We start from the raw sequence: 15,798 nt of genomic DNA on the forward strand, positions 1-15,798 counted from the left end.
ACGCGATAATGAAGTCATTCCAGAATTGAATCCTTTCTTTGAAAGCAGCAAGGCTCTGTTTCTGTGAAGTGGTTGCCATGGAGTACGAAAAGCATTTCTGATTCTATTTTTAGCTACTTCAAAAATTACTACAAAAAATTTCTTACTAGTTGGATGTGCCACATCCAACCAGTTCTCAGTACTGTGTTCTCAGTATGCAGTGACATGCTGTGTGGCTGGAGTGACTTTATGCCTATTTACCTAGGTGGTGATGAGCCACATCTATGGCATCTAGAACAGTAATCAACACTAAATTCCAAAAGGTTTTTCATGATCCAAAATATATTTTTGCATCAAAAAGTATAATTTTACATGTCCATCAAAGGGACAGGGGGAAATATGGTTGGAGGAAGCTGGAGGAGGAAGAAATATTGGCAAGAAAAATGCATGTTCTCCTCAGAATGGAGTATTCACTTTGGCACAGTCTATTCTTGCATGATTTTAAATGACTGTTTTGTAGTTCTTTATTTTGAACACTGGAATTTTATTTTCATTAATGATGCTGCATATCGAAGGGCAGAATTTTTTGCTGTGAATTGAGATGAATTGTGAAGAAGTAGTACTGGTTTTTTTTATGTTCCTGGGCTGTAAAATAATAATCACTGTGTTTCACAGTAATTCTGTCTTTGAGGAAGAGTACACTCTATTCTGGATCAGTCTGAGCTACCTTTTAAAAACTATCAATATTGAAAATTCTTCAAATGTAGACATAAGTCTGACTTCATGAAGTAATAGTAAATGCATTAATAGATATTGGGAAAGCTTCCCTGTTTCTTTCCATTTTTCTTTCCATTCTTTCCATCTTTCCATTTTTTTTTCTTTCCATTTCCAAATTTGAAATAACTCTACTGATTTCAGCTGGAATTAGTCCAGACTTAAATTCGTGCTTCTTGAACCTAAAGTTAGCCCATTGCATTTATCAGGTTCACTTAGCTATAGATATTAGAGTTATGAAGCAATGGCTGTTCCAACACAGTTTCTGTAAAAGGAGATCAGACTGTGAACTCTGTTTCCACCTGGAAAGCGGTTAATGAATTTATCATAATTCACATCAACAATTAATGGGATCAGATGCCTTCTGCTATGATTAGGAATTTCATACGACATATGGGAAGAGAGTATGTAGTATGTTGAAGAATGAGCAATAACAAAAACATCTTCTGTAGGTGATTTTTCTGGTTTTCTTTCTTTCTTTTTTTTTTTTTTTTTTTTTACTGAGTGTCTAAGAATGACAAAATAATGAACTAAATGTTTCTTTACTGACTTTGTTAGGTTTGGTCATGGAAGGATTTTCATGAGTTTTGTTGCCAATTGCAGAACACATGCATGGTTCCTGTAATCTTTAATGAGATGCAAGATGATAATCACAAAATATATTCCCTATTTAATTTCACACAGAGAAAGGGAAAGTGTGAACCATAGCTGGGGAAAACCTGGCGATCTGAGTAACCAGGCTGCATCAGTCCTACCTATGAATCGTAGAGCTCGCTTATTCTGGGCATTCCATATCAATGAGCAAAGACTAAAAGATCACAGAAACTGTGGGAAATGGAGGATTCTATCCTGTGCCTACAGGCTTTGTGAAGAATCTGCGATGAAGACACGTCCACACTTTATGTCTGAAGATACTTCTACCAGTCTGCTATATTGGAACCTATGGTAAACTAATTTATTCTTGGAATAAATTTCTCATCAGTTTTAGGTTAGACAAGGGAAAAATAATCAGTGAAGTTTCTGTAACCAGAGAACAGTCAGAATTACAAAATGGCAGGAGCATCAGATAAGGATTTTAACTATAGAGGTGGCAGTTACATTTAATGTAAGCAATAAGAAATTCCTATAATTGCATAGGAAGTGTGTAGCGTAATTTATTAGTGAGCATAGTCTCAAGATATATTCATAATTAAATACTTACATTGTCTTCTGACAACTTATCTATTGTCACCTTGGCCTCAATTAAGTGATTATTAAGTGCAATTATTTCATGGCTCAAAGCCCGCTTTTCTTCTTCGTAATGTTGACCCTGTGTAGAAAATGGAGTAGTCAGTATTTTTTCCACTGTTAAATATTTCAAACACTCAAACCTTGATCTCATTCTCAAACTTAAGGAAAAGTGCAACAGATCAATACATCTTTATTTCTACTTTTTTGCTATGTTCTGTTAATCTCACACTAAGCAGCACCATGGAACGCTTTAGCTAGCCTATGAAAAAGGACTCAGTTGAGATTCAGCCGTTCCTCATTCACTACACTCCAGTTTCTTACCTCGAAGGGGCTTGGGCTGCTCTTGGCTTTTGCTTCAAGAATGTTTAAGTTATGCCATTGGCTCCCATACTCAATGACATGGAAGAACAGTATTTAAAAAGGAAAGTAGCTGTGTCTGAGCCAATTCTTTTTTCTCTTGACTATCCTGACTGTTTTAGAAGTCCTGTGTGTTCATTTCTTGAGGTGAATGTTTGACTGATTCCAGGGTTAGAGCATGTGCTAGCAGAAGGTGACCCACTGTGGGATAATAAGAAAAGAATCTGATTCAAACTTTTTGCTGCTCACCAATTTAATCTTGTTACCAGTAGAATGTAACCTTTCATTATGAAGGCAAAGAATTTGGCCCTCCCCTTCTGTCCCATCTTTGTATTGCCATATTTATTATGCCACCTCATACCTAAAAATTATTTTATATATATTTCGTATATAAAATATAAAAATATTTTGTAATGATCATTTATTTATTGGACTATTAGACTTACATTATTTTTATATTATTTTTAAAATGTATGGTAACCTCTGTGTGTCCTGCCTGGGATCAAGGCAACTGCTGTGCAAGACCACAATAAAAGGTTTGCCAGTTTTCTAGAGGATTATTTTAGAAAGTACGATGAGAACAGCAGTACGATGAGAACAGAAATTAGGTAAACTTCAATGTACATCTGTTTCGTTCTAGGAAATCACTCCAGTGACAAATTCTCAGTCACAATTTCCATTCTCAAATCGTTGGAGTAACTTATGAAGGCTTTTCTCCAGCAGGCTGATCATATTAGCTACTGAAATTTCCAAAATGCAATATTGCCAGGGTCACATGAAGGTCTTCTCTCAGTGCATGCTCTGTCTTGTCAGACAGTTGACGGCAACAGGAGTTTGTGCCTCGAAGTCACCAAATGAATATCAAAGTTAATTATCTAGATGCAAAGCACCAAGATACATTAAAGAAGAGTGATTAAAATAGAAGTGGCAACTCATCTTAAGCTGCTGTTTAAAGAAAAATGTGTTCTAAAATGGTCTAAGTGAGCCCATAGCTTGCTATAAACAGTGGAGATATGACTGATGTGTTGTTGTGAAGGTCTGGCCTAACTTATTTTAATATCATTTTTAATGTCACCCTATTTTAATGCTTCTATTTTCTAGGGACAATCTGCGCCTGGAGGCTGATTCAGGCTCAAATCTCTCCTGTTGCCAAGCTCTCTGACCACCTCACCAGTGCTCCTGCAGGTTGTCTGGGGACTGTCACTGAAAACTAAAGCATAGCTTGGAGAGCTTGCAGGAGCTCCAGCCTCACTGGTTTGAACAAGGTGCATGATGTTTTAGATGCTAATTTTTTAATTAGGCAGATAGATGTGGTTTTACATGAAGCCCTAACTATCACTGGTTTTAATGAGAACTAAATAGCTAGGCACTTTGTAAACCTCCTAGATATCTGTGTACCTCTAAAACTTTGAGAGTGACTGGAGATTACAGTTACAAATGTATTTAGCTGTGTCATGAGGTAGATGAGAGCTATACTGGCACCTCCAGGTACCTAAATACTTTGGAAAAAGATGTCTGTTCTGTTTTCTGAGTTGTTTCATGCTTTTAAGGGGTCCAGGTCCACTGAGTATGGAGTTAATCTTCCAAATAACTCTTTGTATTGAAGATTTTATCAATCCTCAAATTAAAAGTTGTTGTCAGTGCCAGGGCAGATGGTCTGTAGGGCCTCCTTTTGCTCTAGGTCTGATTTCAATGAGTGTTGCTCTTGTCTAACCAAACCAAACTTTACTTGGCTTAATATACTTTACTATTCAGGCAAGATTGTCTATTTGAGGATTTAAAGGCTCCAGTACAGACAGAACTCATAAAAAGGCAGCAGATTCAGGCTTTGGAAACAGTGTTTTTTCACTGCACTACATAATACTGAATTGACTGAATTATGGTTTCATTTTATTTCAGTTTCTGAAGCTTTTGGGCTAACTATTTCCAGAATTTATACCTGACTGAATATCATTTAAAAAAAAAAAAAAGTATATGTATACATGTATATGTATGTGTGTGTGTATATATATATTTTTGTTGAATTCATCTCTGTTCAAATCTATATTCTCTGTGTCAGGAGATAGACACCAAATCACAGCTAGCTCAGTAGTGCTGTGGAGGAGGGAGATGAGAAAGAATGGCTGCTCCAGTGCTCTCCACCAGTGTATGTTAGCAACTTTCTCTTAAAAGTGCTGTTGACATTAGCAAGGAGTACACCATACTGCAGCAAAATGAGGTAGCTTAATGATGAACAGAACCCTGAAAGGCTTTGGCACATTGACCACATACTTTGTGTCCTGGTGTCCCCAACTTTGAAAGTTCAGGGCTTCATCCAGTGTGGTTACAGTGGTGCACCTGAGACAGCAATGACACAGAGGCTTAACCCTGAGATCACCAACCTGAGATTCCCCAAACACAGTGCAGCTGGCAGATATGGCATGATAGTGTTGGATCACTGCATTGAAAGAACTACTGGGAGCTGCAACTTAGAGCTTTTCATTTACAGCCTGGCAGTCATTTTTCCAGCAATGAGGATAAGTGATAGAGTGGGATGGAAGGAGGATGGGAATCATGATATCAATGCTATGATTATGTGTTACAAATGGAGATGCTTATTTTACTTATAACCACCTTCTGCAGACCTTTGTGCCTGGCAGCTGTTAGATGCTTGCTGTTGGATGCTAGCTGTTAGATGCTGAGGTGCTGGTGACCTCTCCTCTCTGTTTTGGCACTGCTCTCTATTCTGCAGGTGCTAGGAACCTGCCTCCTAAAACTCAGGAACAGATCAAGTTAATGGGGTTATTGAGATGCCAATAGCTTGCAGCTGGGCTGAGGACTCCTGAATTGTGATCCAAAATGCTTTGGGTCTTTGTTCAGAAATTTTTGTTGAGTCAGCTCGGTGCATCTTGCCCTGGCCTTCTCCCCAGCACAGAGCCAGCATAAGAGAGTACAGTGCACAGTGACTAATTCACCAGAACTGCAATCATGTGCCCACGTCTGAGTCAGACCAAATTTATACTGTTGGGTGGCTCCAGCAGTGCACAGCTCTGATATTGATGTCGGGGAATCAAAAGCTCATGGCTTTTGCTCCTAACCTGTGTTTAGCATGAGCTTTGCTGCCTCCTGCTCAGATCCTTCTTGAGGTACTTGCTTTTTCCAAGAGGATCAAATGATATAACTATAAACTGCTCTGAGGTGGAAGGGGCACATAAGGATCATTGAGTCCAACCCCTGGCTCCACACAGCACCATCCCAAATCCAAACCATATGTCTGAGTGCACTGTCAGAATGCTTCTTAAACTCCAGCTGCTCGGGGCCATGCCCACTACCCTGAGCAGACTGTTCCCTGTCCACCATCCTCTGAGGCAGAGCTTTTCCCCAGTCCCCACCTGGCATAACCACCAGTGAGGCCACACAGCACTGAGCAGAGTGGGACAACCCCTCCTCTCACCCAGTGGCAGCACTGAGGGTATGGTTGGCCCTTTGGGCTGCCAGGGGGCACACTGCTGGCTCAGATTAAACTTGCTATCAGCCAGAAACCCAGATCCCTTTCTGCAGAGCTGCCCTTCAACCTCTTGTTACTCAGTCTGCATGGATAGCTAGGGTTGTCCAAGGGGTAGAATCTGGCACTTGCTCTTGTTAAATTTCATGTGATTGTTAATTGCCCATCCCACAATTTACACAGATTTCCCAAAACTTTGTTTTTCCTTTAGTTTGTATATGTCAGAGTTGAAATACCCCTCATATAAACAGTGATCCGGAAAAATGTAAGGTGTGACTTTAAAAACCCTTACTGTCTGGTCTCTGTATCTGTTATTAATGGTGTAAGTGGGATGAAAGGAGTTTTGATAGGACAAAACAACATGAAATACTTAATAGATAATCATATTCTGGACAATTGAAGGATTTCCCTGTGGTGTGTTTTTCTTTTTTTTTTTTTTTTTTTTTTTTGTGTGTGTGTGTGTGTGTGTGTGTATTACCAGATCTGGAAAGCAACAGCTCCAGCTGCAGTCCTTTAGCACAAATGGATAAGATGCGATAAAACTGGTTGTCTCATTGGTAGTGTTTTAGTATCCCTTCAGTGCTTTCCTGTATTTCAGTGGCAGAATATTTTGCAGTATAGTGATGTCAGCCTCTTGATCAGGGCCAGGATATTTGCTGTCTCCTTTGCTGTTCCTGTGGGAGCTTTGGTATGTGTACAGACCTTTAGCAATCAGTCTCAGTTTTGCAAATGAGCAGTACTGCTCTATGGACATGTCAGCCTTTTCAAACATGGCAAAGTAAATCTGTTCTTGGTGTTCCTGTAAAGAACGTTTCATTGGATAGCATTTCAGTGCTATCCTGAGAATAAGTAGTCAAAGCAGTGATCAAATAAGAAGGCTGGCCAGCAGCATTCCTTCAGAAATGCCTCTTAATAAGTAACACCTGAATGACAGAGGCAAAGACATGCTTTGTTACAAATACCACTAAAGTGGCACAGTTATCCTATCCCTAGGGTCTTGACATTGAAGGATGGATGTTTCCTGCAAGGTTTTTATGTGGAATACAGGCAGAACTTTTTTCTCTCCCTTTCACTCTCCCCTTCCATTCTTTTCCCTTATACATTGGAAATTTCCCACCTTCTTAGACCAGAGTAACATTGCTTTCTCGGTGTTTTTTCACCAAGCACCAGCCATGATCTTTTTGATACAAAAATTTTATTTTATAACCACACTCTATAATCCCATTGGAATCATTCTATAAAAACAAAACGCCCACAAAACATAAAACAACACCAACAGTGACAAAAAAACAACCAGCAGCTTGTGAGGCATAGAACTGTGTGAGGAGAGGGTGATACCCCAGAGGACTGTTTTGCCATCCAGTTGGGAAAAATGGGCTCATGAAGTCCAACAAAGCAAAGTATATGAGGGAGGAACAATAATAGGCATCAGGACATGGTGGAGGGGATCCCAGCTGGAAGCAGCTCTGCAGAAAGGACCTGGGTTTCTTGTAGGCATCAAGCTGAACCTGGATCAGCAATGTGCCCTTGCTGCAAAAAACGGCTAGTGTTATCCTGGGTTGTGAGCAAATCAAAAAGGTGATCCTTCCCTCTGCTCAGCACAGATCGTACCAGCTGTGTCCAGTTATGGGTCCTCAGTCCGGGAGAGACCTGGCGCTCCTGGAGGGAACCTAGCTAAGGGCTACAAAGATGATTAAGGACCTGGAGTACCTCACATGCGAGGAAAGGCTGAGTGCTGGGCCTGTTCAACCTGCAGATGTCTCAGGAGGGAATTCATCTTTATGCATAAATATACAAGGAGATCCAAGCCCTTTTCAGCTGTGCCCAGAAATAGGACGAGATGCAATAGGGACAAATTGAAACATTGGAGTTTCTATCTGAAAGATCAGGAAGCACTTATTTATTTTATTGTAAATAATGTACTTACTTACTGACAGTGCTGGCACAGGCTGCCTGGAGAGAAAGAAGAATCTCCTCCTTGGAGACCACCAAAACCCACCAGGTATTCCTGGGCACCCTGCTGTGGGTATCCCTGCTTGAGAAGGGGCTGGAGAAGATGGACCAAGAGGTCCTTTCTGATCTTGGCCATTCTGTGATTTCTGTGAGATTTGTGAGAAATTATGGCCACCATGCCTCATATGACTGACGTGATAGAAAAAAGAATTTGCTCTTTTAAATATTTGATATTTTCATATTCTGTTATTAGCATATTATGACATCTGCCATAGAAGCAAATGTTTTTATTATGCAAAGAGGATTTAATATGCAGTTAATACATCCCTAGGTCCTAATAAAATAGCAAATATGTATGTGTTGAATATGTCAAGATTTCAAAGAGACCTCAGGTTAGTCTTGGTGCATGTGAATGCATGTCTTCTGGAGTCAGTGCAGCATAATAATAATCACTAATAACTACACTAATAATGAGGGATGTGAAATGAGAATGTGTTATTTGTCACAAAGAAAGGGCACTCAGATGCTCTGTGCATTCACAGTGATTATTCAGTGGCAGTATTTCAGTAATGAGGGAGGATGAATTTACTTTATAGAATCTGCCAGTGCATCTCATATGTTGTGGTGAGACAGAAAAGCACTCATCCCATTGAGAACTGCAGGCTAGAAGAGCACGCAATAGTCTGTCCCACCAGATGTGGAAGCTTTTCATAGCTGCAGAGGGTGCTTAGTGTGCTTAGTTCAAGCTTATCTGAACTCTTCCTCCCATCCAGGTTTATCACACTTCCTGTTTAGTCAAGGCACAACTTTAAAATTAAGTATATGAAACAAGGGACCTCTTAGCCTGCTGGCAGAATCTAAAATGGAAACTGGGATGTTGGTGGGGTGATTACTTCAGAGGCACATCCAAGAAAGTAAGTGAAACAAGAATGAGGAATAATCATGAAAAAGCTTTTTTTTCCTCTTATTCTTACTCTTAAAGTTAACATCTGTTCTATTTACCAAGCTTCCCCATAGACCATATGCATAACATATGTTTTATCAATTGACTCATAAAAAGGCAAAATATGGCTTAGATTTGCAGACATGATTGGATATTCTCTGCAGCAATTCATGTTCTTAGGCTTTGCTGCATGCTAGTTTCTGCTCTGACGATCTTCTTGTTATGATAGATAACGGGTTTGTGTGTGTGTGCATTTATGAATGCTTTGGAGCTGTGTGGTTTTACATGTGAGCTCAGAGCCTAGCTATAGACATCACTACTCACACTCACTTGCACCCATGGGCAGAAACTGTAATAAAAGTCCTGAGCTGACAACACAAGAACAAGAAATAAGAATGGTCACAGAGTTTTCAATAAACGAGGAAACTGTGCTAGCTGAAGCCAGTTATGACAAGAACCTTGCGGAATAGGTTTCAATACTGAATATTGTTGGAACAGGCTTCACAGGGAGGTGGTGAAATCACCATCCCTGGAGGCTTTCAAGAAAAGGATAAGCGTGGCACTGGGAGACATGTTATTGGGTGCGGTGGGGATGGGTTGAAAGTTGGACTAGATGATCTCAGAGGTCTTTTCCAATCTTAATGATTCTGCGACTGCTTTATAGCTCATTTGATGCCTCTCTCTGGCATTTTCCATTTTACTTCTTTGCATAACAATCTTGTTTTAAGACAAAAATATGTATCCAAAAGATTTGTTCACCTATAGACTCACTGAAACCAAAGTTTAAGAATGTACATTGTTACAAACAACTAGAGAAAAAGATTCAAATGTTTTGCTAATTTATTATGTAGTTTTTTGCCAAGTTACAACCGAAGTGACAGGAGACTGTTGGGACTTAAGCAGACTGTGGCAGCATCCTGACTACACTTCAGAATGCGACTCTGCCTCATCTTTGCTTCCCACCACAGTAATCCCCAGGACATTCATTCTTGTCTTAAATCCTCTTCAGACTGGCTTTTAGGAATGTTGTTATATTATGGTAAAGAGTAATGACTAATTCATTATATTTATTCTGTGGTATAGTAGATAATTATTGAAAGTGATTTTCTGTATTTATGCTGCCAAGGGCACAGGCAAGGTTGTATTCTTCAGAGATGAATTGATAGATATTAAGGATTTTAATATTCTCACTTTCCTGGGGAGGTCAGAGAAAGTATGTTGATGATGAATCCTGTCCCTGAGGCCTTACCTATTGCAAAAAATCAATGTCATGCTGGAGTTCTTCCACTCAGAGAAGATAGTGGCAACAAGATCATTCCAACACGACAGGCCCTTCTTATGATGAACACATAGTAAAAAGGAAGCAACAACTGGACGAGGCCAGGTTTGCCTTAGAAAAGGTCTAGATTTTCTGCTATCATAGTTCAGCTTTTTATTTTATTGTTATTTTGTAATTTTATCTAGCAGATTATAAAAATAATTATATAATTATTGTATAATCAGTTTCAGCTGAGCTATTAGTGATAAAAATAAATTAACATCTTGCAAAGAAAAAAAATATTATGTGAACTGATATAAAATGAGGAGTACCATTACTTCAGACTGTGCTTGGTAAAGTTCACCATTGTCACTCTACTGACTGACTATTTAGCACTCAAATTTCTAGCCACACAAATTCATCTGTGGCAACGGAGGAATTGCTGGAAACAGGTTGCTGCTTGGGCTCTACTTAAATGGACCAGAAAGAAAAAAATGCATTAATTTCTCCAAGTAAAGAAGTAAAATGGCCTAGGAAAGCAAATGGGGAATTCTGGATTTGGAATCTTGTATTCATTTGTATTAGTTGCTAATAATTTTAGTATGCAAATACATTCCAGTTGGAATTAACTACCTAAGCAACGACAATTTCCCAGCCAAATAAAAGTAAGGTTAGACTATTAATGATACTTTGCTCTTCCATACTTTGTTCTGCTCTAGGAATTTTTAAATTCAAATTTCCTGTCACCTTTTGATATTTTTTTTCTGATTAATTAGATAGCTAAAAGAAAAATGAATGTAATTACAGTGTTAAAATAACTGTTTAGCTAAATGCTCTCTTTTGGGAATTAACATATTTCCCTGTCACAAAAGCTTGCTCTGACTGATTGCACTACTGTAGCAAGATTGAATTTTCTTCTGTAGTTTTCTACTAGAGTTCAGTTGCTCAAGACCTATTCTTGTGTGGAGCCAGGTGTTAGACTCAATGATCTTTATGGGTCTCTTCCAACTTGATTTTTCTATGATTCTATGAGGCTTGTGCAGACTCAGCTTTGCACTCAAGCACTACTATTTGATAGCTGGCTGGCACAGATTAGGGTGTTGTGGGCTGCTCTGCCTTCCCTGCAGTGCTTGTCCTTTCTGAGCAGACTTCAGGGTAATCAGGATATTGGTCTTACTCCTGTTGTTAGCATCTAGGCTTCTGGCTTCTTTCACTTGAATATTCCAGTTCACATTTAGAGCTCTTGTTCTTATTGAAATGGAAGATTGATCGGAAAGATTTGTTAAGCTGGGCAAAAAATTGTGAGTACAATACAGGGAAAAACCATAATGTACTTGAGTATTTTCTGTGTGAATCAGCTCATCCATTTTTATTAAAAATATCTTTGCTATTTACTATGCAAAATATCACACTGGATAAAGCAATTTAATTATTTTTTCCCAATCAATCTCAGCTCCTTAATAACACTGTGAGAAAATCCCCGTAATCTCTTTTCAAGGCAGAGCAAGGGAAATTGAAGTAAGATGCTCCGTTCAAATATCCAACCTCACACCCTGCTAAACAGTGCTTTTTTGGCACAAGTCCAATTCAAACTGCCAAAACCAAGCGTAATGACTATATTAAATAACTAGTTTGAAAAAAGTCTGAAAGAGAAAAAAGTCATTATGTAACTCGCTTGAGCAAAGACAGAATTTTGCTTCCAACCCAGCTAATGTGTTATTCAAGTCTCATCTGCTTCCTGATGCAGCCTTCTGCGCAAACCACTGCAGTTTTGGTGGTGGTTTTTGTAGCGCTTTTTGAAATGAGTTTATTGTTGGCTTTTCAGAATTGCTGATAAACCTTGCAGGCTTGTGCAGGAGCAGCAGGCTGAAGTTTGCTGCATGGTGTGGCCACACAAGGCTTTGCTGGGTACAGTCATGTTTGATCGTAACAGCAGGGCTGCTGTTTTTGCTGCTGAGTGTTTCAGGAACAAGCTGTACTTATATGAAGAGAGGCTGCAGACTGGATCACTCAGGTCACTCAGTATACAGATTAAGCTTTACCATAAAGGAAGTGCAACATTTCCTCCCCGTGTAAGCTCTGGGATAAAATCCAAAGAAAATAAAATAAGGATACATCTTTATGAAAGGATCTGCTCCTACAAGCAGACAGGAAACTCACTACTGTATGTGTTTTGCATTGCTAGTCAGGGTGGTCCTTCAAATAATTGTCTTCAGAGATTGTATAGATGAGAAAAGCTCTACTTTTCAGTCAAAAGAAATGTCACATCTTTTTTTCATGTCGTGAGTGCATTTCCACATGGATCTAATGTCTGACTTGAATTAGCTTTACTGTTCTCTCTGCCAGTTCAGAGCTATGCTAGAATTTCATAGAATTTCATAAGGAGGCTAGAATTGCCTCCTTAACTATTTTGCATTATACTGTAACTCCACAGTCCTCATTGATAAAATCCTTCTTTATCAGATCTATCCAGCTGTGCTGAGAAAACTTTATTTCCATACTACAAGACAGACTGATGAAAAAGAAGCACTTAAAATGAGGAAAAAAGACAACCTTTGTTTCAGAAGAGAGGTTATAAGCATTATTTGCCATTAAGAAAAGAGTACATGGAGAGTCAGTATCTTCAGTATTTCCATGTGGCATCCAGAAATTTAGCTCACAGTCTGAGTATTTTCCTGTATTATCTCAAGATTAAGCTTTCTTTCACTATAGTGCTTTGCAAAAATTTGAACACCATGATTTTTCAATAGCATTTATCATAGCTATTCACATGGTTCCTAATAATATTAAGCCTCTAAGGTATTATTTTCACAGCAGCTAACAAATAATAGTTTACTCTTTAGGAGCGGCTAAGGCAGGCCTTCCCTTATTTGTAAGTCCAAGCACAAGCTAGTCACCTGCCTGGCTTCCATCAGTCAGCTCAGAGATTTCTTCAAAGCATGAGTGAGTTCCTCATTGTATACTGATTATTTTGAGGATGGCCAGAGAATAGCTCTCCAAAGGTGCCTGTTTCTGGCTGTTGGAGTTTGCTGAGGGTAAAAATGATTCAGATGTTTACTTGCTAAATAGACATCTAATTTTTAGACACATGAAACTAGCCATACAAATCCCATTTAGCAGAGATGAGAGTTGGATCCAAATTTCCCACTAGTTCATGACTGGAGCAATTCTCTGGATCTGTAACTGCCCCAGGGAAGAGCCGTGTGAAGGGATTATGTGCCTAGCATGACATAAAACTGATGGGAAGTGACCTGTTGCCATATAAGTTTTGATGAGAAAACCTCTACAAATTAAGCATGTGCTACTTCCAGGGAAAACAGCAGATCTGCGCCCCTGCATGTGCAGATGCCTGTCTCCCTCCCATTAGAAGAGGTCTCGTTCCCAAGTGTTCCTGTTATTGTTGTTTTGTCTGATTAAAAGCGGTCTGATACTTAGTATTTCCTTCTTGTGAAGACAGTGATACAAATCAGTGTTTCTTTATCACGCTAAACAAGTGGGCTCCTTCAGTAACTTGCTGAACAAGCCTCTTTGCTTCTCAGTCTTAAGCTGTCAGTCAACTTGAATGACTTTCAACACCCTGTAAAAGATTTATATATCTGAAATTCATTCAGTGAAGCTGGATTTTCCCTTGTCTGATGTGGAAAAACCTTCATTCTACTCAGTGCACTATTTCTGTGATGATACAAATGCTATGTTTGTCACCTTTGTCATGGCATGCTGCTGGGAGCTGGTGTTGAAGTTTTTAACCAGTCTGACTTACAGTCACTGTCTTTTCCTGTTACTGCTTTCCATAGTGAGGCTCTTCCTTCCACCTTCCCTCTTGTTTGGATATGAACATCTCCAAAGAATGTACGCTTCTTGCTTTTAATGGGAAATATATTTTGACTGAATAGATACAACTTATGAATGGTACCAGTTATTCTGAATGATCTACTTATCACTATTTAACAATGTTGCAAATTTTTCTTAATTCATTTTACCAACAATAATTACATGTTTATTTTTAGGACTCAGCTGAAACATTGATTAATCCTAAGAACTGTACTGAGCTGTCCTGATGACTCTGAACATACTTATTTTTATAACAAAAATACCCTGGTGCCTGCTAATTCTTTGGGGTGGCTTCCAATCATTTTGCAGCTCACCTACTGACTGTTTTTGATATCGCATCATGCAGTATCAATATTGCACATTGCATGTGCATCATTTTTTAATGAGAATCATATAAGTGGTACTTGCACTTTCTTACTGAAGTCTGAATATATCTATATAACTGACTTTGCTAAAGAAAGTATGCTGTTTTTTTAAAACATTTTTTTTTTCCATAAAAACATGCTAGATTCCATTATGTATATTCCTGTGATTTAATTTTCCAGTAGCTGAAACTCGTAAATAATCACTTTCTGTTTTGTATGAACTCCATTTACCCTATTCTACCCTTGGCATGGCTCAGCCAATGGTTTTAGGACTCTTATGTGGAAGATAGCTGCTGAATTTTTAAAAAGTGCATTTTTGTGAGAATACTCCCTAAGACACATGGCTGACCATTGTAGTTTCCATTGGGTTTGGAAGTTAGATGGCAATCAGCTTAAAGTAAAAATTCTTCTGCGTCAGAGACAGAAACTCTGCCTGTAATGAGCTTTTAGTCTCACCTTAATAAACCAGATATCTTTTTTAAACTGTGATGTTTGTCTGGTGAAGCTTCTATATGAAAGATATTGACAGTTTTTAACTTGTTATTTTACTTTCAGACACATCTCTCTAGAAAAAATAAAGGAAGAAAAAGCAATCAACTCCTCAATTGATCCATGATGGCTCCTGAGATTATCTGTTCCATAACTTTCCCTGGCATCGAGGTGAGATTGACAGGTCTGTAGCTACCAGGATCATCTTTCTGTCCCTTTTTGAAATGTCCTCTGTTTCTCCTATGGCTTTCCTTCCTGTTTCTTTCACCTGCCATTTCACATGTTGGTCATAATTATTTCTAGAGTCATAATTTTAAAACTGGGAAAACTTTTCATCTAATTAATCTAGCTTTGTCCTTAACTCATGGTTTGTAACTATTGGTTTTTGTTTTCTTTATAATTTTCACATTGTTCTATTTGAAGGACAGACACATCATCTACACAAGTGATATACTGCATATACTACTTCAGTATTGACATCTAATTTACATGTCAAAAGATAAAAGTTAAAAGTAGAGATAAAATTTCCTTTTCAGCTACCAAGATCTCTTCACTGAGAGAAATGTACTAATGTAGAAGGTGACTGAAGAACTCTGCTGCTTCTCACCAGTGATAGTCAACTTGTATCAATGTTTTAGACAAAATTGTCAGAAAAGCTCTTCTGTCTTATTTTTTAGCTTTAGGTTTGAATCTCAACAAACATCCTGCTCCACCCTGCCACTGCAAAATAAAAGGGTGAACACTGTCCTGTGCATGAATGTATCTGAAGTAAACAAGAAGCCAACCTCCAGGTAAGTATATAGCTAGACAGAAAAGCTGGGCTCTACACTAGCCCCAAGGTTCAGCAGAAGTCATAGGAGTGACTCAAAGGTGAGGAGGTCAAGTTCTGGACCAAAGCCTGTGAAAATCCCCTTCTCTAACCTGCTATGATAGGGAAACTCTTGTTGAGCCCCAGAGTCCAGCTCCAGAAAAAGGCTTGAGGTGTTCAGCAAAACTACAGTGTGGTTCTGTCTCAGTTTACTTGCTCTAGCTGTAGGAAAAAAAAGCAACTTAATATAGGCTTTTGAAATATTTTGAGGTATAATTTAATACTGGTAAATAGGAGAAAAATTTTCATTGCAGACAGCGGAATACC

The 15,798-nt window shown here is 38.7% G+C and overlaps 1 protein-coding gene across 1 annotated transcript in view; it reads right to left on the minus strand.

The window, feature by feature from the left end:
• The window catches only part of BEGAIN (brain enriched guanylate kinase associated), a gene marked incomplete at both ends in the record, with an annotated part of 133,938 nt that overhangs the window by 6,189 nt on the left and 111,951 nt on the right, over positions 1-15,798 (minus strand). The window contains one exon of the mRNA XM_079537903.1: positions 1,955-2,062. Coding sequence (XP_079394029.1) covers positions 1,955-2,062 — 108 coding nt within the window. The remainder of the gene's footprint in view (positions 1-1,954; positions 2,063-15,798) is intronic.

Source organism: Tetrao urogallus, assembly GCF_951394365.1.
Source record: "Tetrao urogallus genome assembly, chromosome: 6".
In the NCBI taxonomy this organism is placed as follows: domain Eukaryota; kingdom Metazoa; phylum Chordata; class Aves; order Galliformes; family Phasianidae; genus Tetrao; species Tetrao urogallus.